The 10,894-nt window shown below is 36.3% G+C and overlaps 2 protein-coding genes and 1 long non-coding RNA gene across 4 annotated transcripts in view; 2 read left to right on the forward strand and 1 right to left on the reverse strand.

The window, feature by feature from the left end:
* The window catches only part of LOC139983813 (uncharacterized), a 9,369-nt gene extending 1,514 nt beyond the window's left edge, over nt 1–7,855 (forward strand). For both annotated transcript variants that reach the window (XM_071997605.1, XM_071997606.1), the window contains exons 2-3: nt 2,985–3,288; nt 5,120–7,855. In XM_071997605.1, coding sequence (XP_071853706.1) covers nt 3,009–3,288; nt 5,120–6,588 — 1,749 coding nt within the window. In that variant the 5' untranslated portion in view covers nt 2,985–3,008 and the 3' untranslated portion in view covers nt 6,589–7,855. The remainder of the gene's footprint in view (nt 1–2,984; nt 3,289–5,119) is intronic.
* The window catches only part of LOC139983824 (uncharacterized), a 113,905-nt gene that overhangs the window by 16,403 nt on the left and 86,608 nt on the right, over nt 1–10,894 (reverse strand). The window lies entirely within an intron of this gene.
* Nucleotides 1–10,894, forward strand: part of LOC139983819 (4-galactosyl-N-acetylglucosaminide 3-alpha-L-fucosyltransferase 9-like) — a 53,857-nt gene that overhangs the window by 9,298 nt on the left and 33,665 nt on the right. The window lies entirely within an intron of this gene.

A 10,894-nucleotide genomic window follows, 5' to 3' on the forward strand; every position in this document is an offset into this window, starting at 1 on the left:
ATAACAATATTTGGCGACACGAATTCATAAGGACTGTTTGGAATCTGCCTTTATCGTCTTATTAAAGTACAATATATGACTTATAGTCTCGCATTGAAAAAATACCAACATTTTTTGATCCAATGTGATGTTTTTTTTATTTTTTATATTCCTCTCATTCTCATTTGTTTCACAATCATGACTCCCGCCCCCCCCCCCCCTGCAGCAGTTGACACTATATTTCAAATTCATTCACTATATTTCAAATTCATAAATACAACTGATCCACCCTAAAACGATTGTGCAAAAACTGGTAAAAATAGGCCCAATTTTCAGGTTTCCACCATCGTAGTAAAACTATCTACCCAAATTTTGCGTGGTCAATTAGCTATTAGGGTAAGTCCATTGTATCAGCATACACGTATTCATGCATACATAGCACAGGTGGAAAACTAATCAATAGTACGGTAAGATCATGCTAAAATAAAACGTAAGATTAGAGTTAGTGTGTAGGCCATTTATATATTTGGTGCATTCTTGATTATGACTCATGCCTGTTTGAAGCGTAAAGATGCATAAGGCCATGCCAACGACTTAACGATGCATTTTGAATGACTTAACGGATTGAAAGCAAGTCCCCACCCTCTTGGCCTTTGTCTTGAAAAAAAATGTTTGTATAAGTATACATTACAGTATGACATCCGTAACACGAAAGGTAGCAAGTCTGTGAACTACATCATAGTGGTGAATGCAATACTGATTTCCACGTAAATGCTACTAATCGTGAGGCAATTTAAAAACTTTATATACAATTAAACATAAGAATGCAAAAACAAGCAACCACACCTCTCATGGGAGGACGGTACAACTAGAAGGGGTAAGGACACACGGAGCATGTGATATAGGTAGGTCTATTTGCCTTTTTTCAGTTTTAAGAGTTTTAATGAATATAATATTTCTTCTCCACCTTAGAGCTTTTGTGTATTTACCGAATGGATGAGCCTATAATCTGACTGTTAGATTTGATCTTACATTTACTTACACACATTTAGCCGTGATGAATTTTATAGGGCAGTGGATCATGTAACAACCAGCTGTAAACATGCAATTGCTTGTTTTCTTCATCTTCAAATTAATTTTGATATTTATATATATATTTATATACATTTTTATGATGTTACATGTTGGGACACATTCCTGATCTACACTTTATAAGTCAAGTATGTACATGACTGACAAATCGCCCTGGTGATGCTGAAAAACAAATATGATTCCAAAAGTACAATGGAGAATCTCTGCAGGCCTAATCGCATTATTTGTTAAAGACATATTTGCAGTTACCGCTCCTATTAGTTCTGATTCCGACGAGTATAACATGTTTTTATATATAAGACCATTTGAAGAAAAGGATACAGCAAAGCATATACTTTAATATGCTACAAATCCAGTGCATAACAACTTCACTGACCAAGAAAAACAAAGATGCTTTGTTATATTAGTAAATGATTAATATCCGTCACCACCCAGTCATCATAATAGCATATATATACACAGTGACACACTACACAACGCTAAAAACATACGTTTGTATATAGCGCTTCAGAACTACAGAATTGTTCGGTGCTTATCAATTTATGTTTTATTTTATCATTTGTCTTCACTGTATTGTAACTAACAAAAACCATACGTCGGGTGTCATTTCGAGCTGTAAAGGTATAAAATACTACATCACCACGGTATAGATTTATGAACAGTTTGTTATGTAGTTAAACAGTTAAACGGAGCAGCGATTTGATCCATATTTGAACCAAATCTATTATTCATGACAGTTCGCCGATAATCCAGTACAGCGGATTAGACTGTTTATAAAAAAAAACATACCTCAGCGGTTCTTCTACTGACACATTCGTAGTTTTAGTATCATTTGGTAGGAAATGTATCTCGTTCTTGCAAGAATAATAAAGACAGTCAAAAACTGATATTTGGATTTGTGCACGCATACATTCCAGCTCGCAAGGATTCTCTTTGGCGCCATAGCATGACACAATCCAATAGCAGCAGTAATATCCAACATTCTAAAGCCTTCTCTGCGTTATATGAAGGCCCTGTCCATTGCAGTGGTGTAGCTAGGGGGTTAAGGGAAGGCACGTGCCCCGGGCGCCGGTTTTAGGGGGCGCTGAAATGGGAGAATGAGAGTAAAAAATAAGCACTTTTTAGAAAAACATGACGAAATTGATGTATGTCGTCAGGCATGAATATTTTCCAGTTACTAATAAGAATCTGAACTGAATGTATTTGTTTTTATTAGCAAATTTATAGATTGTGATTTCTTTTCAGTCCATTTCGACCGTTTTCTCATTTTTTATACTGTTCTGTATTCTGTAATGACTACATGTCACGGAAATTTCGGGTATTTCAGTATACAGTTCCAAGGCAGTAGATTTCGAAAGGTGGAAATATCATAGGCGTAGGAGCACAATTTGATTTAGGTAGGGGGATTGGGGGGGGGGGGGGCTGTAACGACTTGCCCGAAAAATATAACCAAACATTTTCACGCGCAATTTATTTTCTTTCAAAAGTGGGGGGTGGGGCGCAATTTTCTACTCTTGCGCCCGGGCGCCAATACCTCTAGCTACGCCACTGGTTCAGTGTTAACAGTGTCAAACGTTACCCAAGTTTACCTCATATTAGTTTATGCCTAATGATTACTGTTCTTTAATAATACAAACAATATATACTTTTGAGCTCTCTTCGTAAACTAATAGAAACTAATATTCGTGTTATTCAGACATACTATCTTCCTTAACCTTGTATTAACAGCAATATCACAAACAAGTAAACAGACAAAAAGTGCGGGAAAGCCACGTGGAAAGCTAACTTAAAATGAATTGCTGATTCAAATATTGACATTGTTTGAAATTATTTGTAGTTTGAATAAGTTATTGGAGAGTCCCATATTTCACTTGTCACGCAACTCATCAGTGAATCGTTTTGTTTAATTGCAGTAATAGGGATAACATTTCTTCGATATGACGTCATCAAGTACTACGTCACCGTTCAGACTCACTCTTCTGAAAGTATCCGATGTCTTGACAGAGAAAAATGTCCAGGATTTGGCTTTCCTATGTGAAGATATAAGTCCTGCCAGGAGAGAGCTGATAACCAACGCTAGAGAATTATTCGCTGCTTTACAAGGTCATGACCTGCTCAACGAACGAAAGGTTAACGTACTTATCGATTGGTTAGACGAGCTTCGGCTTTTGGAGGCTTCAAATCTGTTGAAGAATTACAGAAAGACGCACCTAACAGGTAGGCTACTATACGTTTACAAACAAAAGCAAGCGTGTAGCAGGACTTCTTGATATAAATGAGATTGCAAACCAAAGATACCCCCATTATAAGTGTCAGGAAAGATCAGTTTAATTAACGCCTGTTTCGATATTAATTTTCATGACGTCATATATGCCTTATCGTCTTTACACATTCAAATTTTTAGATTGAGGCACAAAATACTTGTGACAATCGTTTTGGGAGGAAGCCACCCCCTTTGAGCAAATTTGATTTATTATAATGGGACCTATGCAAAATGGTGCTATAAATTCCATCATTTTAACTACATTTGTCTTAACGACTTAGCGTCCGTGAAATAAAATGTTAGCCATTTAAGCATATCGGGTCAGGGAAGTTGAGGAGGTACAAGTGACCATGCCCCCCCCCCCCCCCGGTGGCTACGGCCCTGTATATATACATTAACGATATCAAACACTTGCAAATACGTCATAGTACGTGTGGGTTTATACGCTGGTACATCCCTTAGCTATATATAAACTTGAGTGTTTGTTCCAACCTATAATGAAGTTAGATGCTTTATCATTCACTAATCATACATCTTTCTTGAAGTAGGAATATCATATCATCATCTGGTCGCCTTCATTAGCAATTTACGTATACAAAGCAAGGGGTGTGTGTTGGTGGTGTTGAGTGGAAGGGGGGGGGGCGGTTATGCACTGCCTCTGATAATTTTAATGTATCGTTCCTGCAACTCTGCCTTCTGTATGTTGCAATGTAATGCAGGAAATTTATAGTCAACACATGTTGGAGAATGAGAGTAAACAGTGTAAGAAGTAGAAACGTTGTCAAAAGTACCAGGTTGTGTGAGCTCGGGGGGGGGGGGGGGAGTAGAAGAATGGGTGACTTACAGTCATCTTCCAGAGTAAGAAAGCATTCAAATTTCTGAATACAAATACCGACCAGTGATATATTACGGTAGATTCATTTACACCAATTTAAATTATAACAAAAATAACGGGGTAGCCATGAACACGACTAACCTTCCACACGGTACTGAGGGAACACTTGATAGAGGTTATCGTTATCTTTCACTTTCTTGGGAAACTTCCCCCTCTTTTGAATAACCAGCCCCCCACCCCTTCCTTCCCGCCCGATCCCACTTGAAATGACTAGGAGCAATGTCCCAAATCGTCAACGAAATTATTCTGCATTTGGAATTTTAAACTTTCAAGTCGCAGTAAATAAACACTTACAAAATCTTCCTATGTCCGGAACTATAAACTACGGGTTTCTTCAGGGCCAATTGTCTCGGTTCATTGCGGATGGTATTCAATCAATAAGTTAGATATCTTTGTAATGAAATAATGTACAACATCTACGTTGTACCGGCACCACGATACGAACACTGTTTAAACTCTAGTTTCCTTAGCGATTTATTTGTCACGAAATGAGTCATTGACGAAATGAGTCATTGATTATCAAGTAGAAATGTCATAGTATTATCCGATTGTTTTAATGACGTACTTAACGTACATAAGAGAAGGGGTTGTATGCATTGCCTCTGATACATTCCAATCCATCGTTCCCGTATTCCACCTTCTTCCTTCCTATATGTTATACGTTAAACTAAAATTCATCATGTCACTGCAGGAATTGATTACTTAACACGTATAAGAAAATGAGAGTAGGTAATATCTGGTGACGACATCATTAAAGTATAATATTTTTTTTTCTTTAGGTTGGGGTAGAAGAGTGGTTGACTTATCATAGTCGTCTTTAAGAGAACAACGCTATAAAAAACAAAACAAAAAAATACATAAATTAAACTATTTGTTTCATTTTTGTTCAGGTCACGTCAAGGCACAGGAGAATTGTTTCATCCATGAAGACCTACCATTGAAGTATTTTTGTGTGTCATGTGACTCAAAAATCTGTCCAGATTGTGCCTTTACCGCACATCGAGATGCCGGTTGTGACGTCATTAGCCTCGACAAAATGTCAAATGAAATGAGTCAGCGCCGTGAAAAGCTAATGAAAGAATTAGAAATGTTGAAAAGAGGGATCGCCTCGACAGAGCAGCTTTGGGAAGAAAAGAAGGAGCACTTGGCTCGTTGTCGTGAAATATCTCGTAATGAAGTTCAAAAGGACTATTTTACACTGATTGGAAAAGTTGAAAGTATGAAGCGATTACAAACAAAATTATTAGATGGGAAGGAATTAGCTGACATAAAGAAGATCTTTGAAGAGAAAAAGGAATCTCAGATTTTAGAAAACGAACTTGCAATAATAACTAAATGTCACAAAATTTCACACGAGAATGCTCTTGATGAAATCCAAAAGATAAGCAAGAGCACGAAGAAGACGGCTGAGATTAAAGTTAAATTAGAGAAACAGAAGGAGATGCTGAAAAATAGGTCTGTTGATCTCTTGTACAGGAAGGTACCCAATGATGGAGTATTCTGTAGCATTACAGTCAGTACGCTGATAGGAAGTTCAATCTTGCTTAGTAATCAGTTATTACATACATTTGATGAACGACAAACGAGTGGGGGCGTTCTTCTTATTTGTACTGATCCTAAAGATTCCAGTAAGGAATATTGGAGACGTCTGCAGAAGATTGATAATCAAGATGATCCTGTAGTTATGTCGAATATAAACATGGTTAATGATGACGGTAAACACACATTATTTGCTGTAGGTAATACTGTCTTCATTGAACATCATCACTACAATGGTTCTCTGTATGATTATGTAAAATCAGTCTCATCCTTGGTGATTAATGAGGTACCTGAAGGTTCATGGATTACCAGTATTGCTACACATTATCCAAACGATGATCCTAACGATGAGTTTATCATCTCTACCAGCTGTGACCACTCTATTCGAGAGTACAATGTCTCCGGATCTGCTATAAGAGTAATAGATACACGAGATTTTGTACGCTCTAAGGCTATATATAGAATTGCTTACTGTGGTAATTTATTTGCTATCATTGGTCGAAGTCTTGATGACGTCATACTGATAGATGTTGATGGTACAGTCAAGCAGTGTGGCACTTTAAGGCTTCCGTCAGCTATGTCTGGTATGTTGCCGATCAATATCATCTGGACTGGTTCTAAGTGGCTGGTATTGTACATCAGTGAGGGAGTAGAGAAAGAGTGGAAGGTTGTACACTATAAGAAGACTGGAGAGTTTGTGAAAGTGTGTGATGAAGGAACATCATCTAATGAGTTGGATGTTCCTCTTTGTGTCACTCGATTTCAGAGCACTGGATATGTTACTCTTGCTAATACTAAAGTACGTTCATTTCAGTACTGAAATCTGATCCCGGTTACAGAAGACGTCTTAGGTTAAAACCACTAGAACAATAAACGTTCGATTATAGCAGGCAGTGTGGAGATAAACATTCATCAAAAGTGGAATAACGTTTATCGAGAAAGATACTGGTTACGTCACCATAATTTAACGGTAGAAATCTCTCTGTTGCTGTGCGTGATATACATACGTCATTTCCGCTCAGCGACTTTCCCTATAACGCCTCTTCCGTTTAAAACATCAAAGAGTTATGTGTACATTTTTATTCATTTCAGTTGACTAAAGTTTTATAAAATGTTTTTAAGTGTTTATTTTGCTTAATGTGCTTATATCATTTCATTCATGCGACAAATAAAAAACGCAACATAATTTGAATCGAAACATTTCATCCCCCCCCCCAACCCCCGCGTTGTCGTGAAATATCTCGTAATGAAGTTCAAAGAGAATAATTGACACTGATTGGAAAAGCTGAAAGTAAGAAGCGATTGCAAACAGAAGTTTTAGATGGGAAGGAATTAGATGACATAAAACAGATCTTTGAAGAGGAAAAGGAATCGCAGATTTCAGAGAAAGAACTTGCAATAATAACTAAATGTCACAAATTTTCACAAGAAAATGCTCTTGATGAAATCCAAAAGATAAGCAAGAGCACGAAGAAGACGGCCGAAATTAAAGTCAACTTAGAGAAACAGAAGGAGATTCTGAAAACTGTTGATCTCTTGTACAGGAAGATACCCAATGATGGAGCATTCTGTAGCATTACAGTCAGTATGCTGATAGGAAGTGTAAGCATGCGTCCTGATAACTTTTGTGAATTCGTTGATGGCAACCATCCTTCTCTTTAACCTAAACTTACATTATGATATCGTTTTATGTTTTTTCTTCTTTTTCTTCTTTTGTCCCGTTAATTTCTTCTCTTTCGTTTCACTTTTTCTTGTTGCTGTAATTAGCATTGTGTAAGCAAACATCATCTGTACTGTATCTACCTATCATGTGTGTCATTAATAAATCATCCATTTGTTCTTTTCCTTTCATTTTTGTCTGTCATGACATGCCCTTGTACTATACTTGACTCTTAAAATAAAACAGTTCATTTTGAACAGCCCTCCTTTTTACTGTGAGATATTTGAAAGTTAATCAATCATTTTTATCAATATTTCTAAAGTAGAAGGTTAGAACTACTTTCTCGTCGTAATATCCATCACAAATTTAGTTAAGTTTGATCAAACTGTTATTAACAAGTTCAATATATCCGTTAATCGCAAATGAGTTTAGAAAGTCTATGTTTTTATTTGTTATTTATTTTTGTTTATTGGATAATTATTCTTTTGAATAAAGAAAACTGAACTGAATGAATAGAGTTCTGGAACAATCAGGCTAGATGGATTAGCTCAGGGACATAGCCAGGGGGAGCAGGGCAGCAGCTGCCCCCCCCCCCCTCCCCCTTTCATTGTCGAAAAAAATGTTAAAACTGTTGTTTTTTAGCATGGTATGTCAATACTCTTTTTGAACTTGAATCTCGTCACCTCCGTTAACTCGATTATAATCGTGGTAACATAGGCCTACTGATTCAGTTATTTACTTATTTTGACAGATGCAATGAGCAAAATTTAGCCTATAGCCTATTACAAGCCTACAGTTTGCCACTGCGTAATAAAATACATATTGCCTACCTAACCACACTCGATGGAGTGTCACGAACCGTATGCACAACGACGTCGACAACGTTCGTTCGCATCCTTTCTATGATTCGTCCTAAGTTGTTGCACGAACAGCATGTTATGAAGCTAAGCTAGCAATCGTACGTGATATGGGCTTCCTATATATATATATATATATATATATATATATATATATATATATATATATATATATATATATATATATATATATATATATATATATATATATATATATATATATATATATATATATATATATATATATATATATATATATATTATACTGCTAATACACTGCGATAACGATATTTGTTTTTAGGCCACTGCACATCTGGCTCTACCTTACAAAATATGAAAGTTTATATTGTCCATCAGTTAAGTTCGTCAAATTGATTAAAGTCCAGACATTGGACAATAAACAAGAATCATCCTACTGGAAAATTGTAAAAGAACACTATGTTTGTATTTCTGATATAATATGTAAAAGAACATGTAAAAGAATTCAAACAGGAAACAATATCTGCTGATTATATGATAACATATCATAATGATATAACTGGCAAAACATTGCACCAGACCGCATCTAAGGACCTTCAATTGTTCAAAAATGTCTCAAAGGGAGGGGGATACCCTCCCTCATATCATTTGCAAATGTGCTCCCCCCCCCGCTTCAAATTCCTGGCTACGTCGCTGGATTAGCTAAGGCCTACCGGCGGGCAAACTCGAGAACTGTACTCCCCCTTTAACTTGGCCGATTTCCAGTGGTATTGAAAAAGTTGCTAGTTTCTCGCGTAGCATCAATTTGCTCCCGCTTGTCTCAATTCGGTTCGAACGCGAATAAGTTGTCAGTACAACATAAGTTAGCAGTACTTCCACTTTCAATGACATTTTCTGATTGTAATGAAAATCGATAAGTGAGGGTATGTTTCACTTCTTGATATAAGTGAAATTCCGGAAACTTTATGAAAATCAAAGGAAATACATGAACTAGTATTTTAGAAATGTGACAGATATGAAAGAAATTTTAAAAAGTTTGATATTGCATGGAGCTCAGGAAAACCATTTATTTATATTCTTGGCCCATCGGTAGTTTATGTGTAGCTCACATTTCCATGTAATACGTATTCATAAAACGCTCCTAAACCCGTCATTGCTGCTATAGAATTTAAATAATATACCATTTAAAACACTTTTCATGTGCCTTTTTGGCCTATTGAGTCTCAAAAAAATGAAACCTTATCAAATCTAAAGAAATTGTTAGTTAAATCTAAAGAATGGAGTTATGATTTATGGAGGCACTGAATGAAAGTCCCGCTACAGTGCCAGTCTGCCAGACGCAGTCGTTTGGTACGTAAGTAGAATGGAATCGAAGTACTATTACCAGCTAACGTTACCCATGAGGACTAGCCTAAAGTGTAGTACTAGTAACCTAGACCAATCTAGTACTAGTAGTAGCCACTGACATTGAATATGCCTCGTTTTCCTGCCATGTATTTGCCGATTTAGATGGCGCTCTTCTTGTTAGCGCTACAATTCGAATTCTTGATGTCTCTAACTCGTATTCTTGATATCTTTAACTATATTCCCGATATCTCTAATTCAATTGTGGATATCTTTAATTGTAGTCCCGGTATCTCTAATTCAATTTTGGGTATCTGTAATTCGAGTTCTTGATATCTCTAATTCAAGTTTGGATATCTCGAATTCATTTCTTGATATCTCGAATTCAATTTGAATATCTCGAATACAATTCGAAATATTTTAATATTTTTTTAATTTTTCATATTTTTAATTTATTTCTTGATAACTAACTATCAATTTGAGATATCTTAAATGAAATTCAAATATCTAATTTCAATTTCTGATACCTTCAATTTAATTCAACATATCCGAAATTAATGTAGATATCTCGACTTAAATTGAAGATATCTTTGACTATTAAATACATTTAACATGGCGTTCCATACGCACACACACACGCATATTGAATCTCCATTGGCCGCTCCTGGGTGTTACTATATGGCATGGATGTCACAAAAAGTATAAAGAGAGTTTTGCTGATATATATCTTGAGCCAATTAATTTTTATGATCGTAGAAGACACGCTGTGAATGTGAACGTGTGGTGAACGTTACCAAGTTTTTCACTCTAGTAAGACTTCCAAAGTCGATACAGTCAGATCAAGGGTCAAATTTCACGTCAGGCTTATTTCAGGAAGTCATGTAGGAGTTAGGGATAGAACAATACACCTCTAGTGCATACCATCTGGAGTCCCAAGGAGCTTTAGAGAGATTCAATCAGACTCTAAAGAATATATTTAGGACTTACTGTTTCGATTTTGAAAAGGATTGGAATGAGGATGTTCACCTGTTATTGTTTTCTGCAAGGGAAGCAGTTCAGGAAACATTAGGCTTCAGTCCCATTGAGCTAGCATTTGGGCGTACAGTTCGAGGTCCCTTAAAGCTTCTGAAAGAAAAATGTCTGAATGATGAAATTGATACAAACCTTTTGGATTATGTTTCCAAATTCAAGTAAAGGCTTATTAGATCAAATAAAATTGCTAGGAATCATCTAAAAGAGGCCCAAAGCAAAATGAAAAGGTGGTATGATTAGGATGCCAAAAGTAG

Source organism: Apostichopus japonicus, chromosome 16 (genome assembly GCF_037975245.1).
Source record: "Apostichopus japonicus isolate 1M-3 chromosome 16, ASM3797524v1, whole genome shotgun sequence".
NCBI lineage: Eukaryota > Metazoa > Echinodermata > Holothuroidea > Aspidochirotida > Stichopodidae > Apostichopus > Apostichopus japonicus.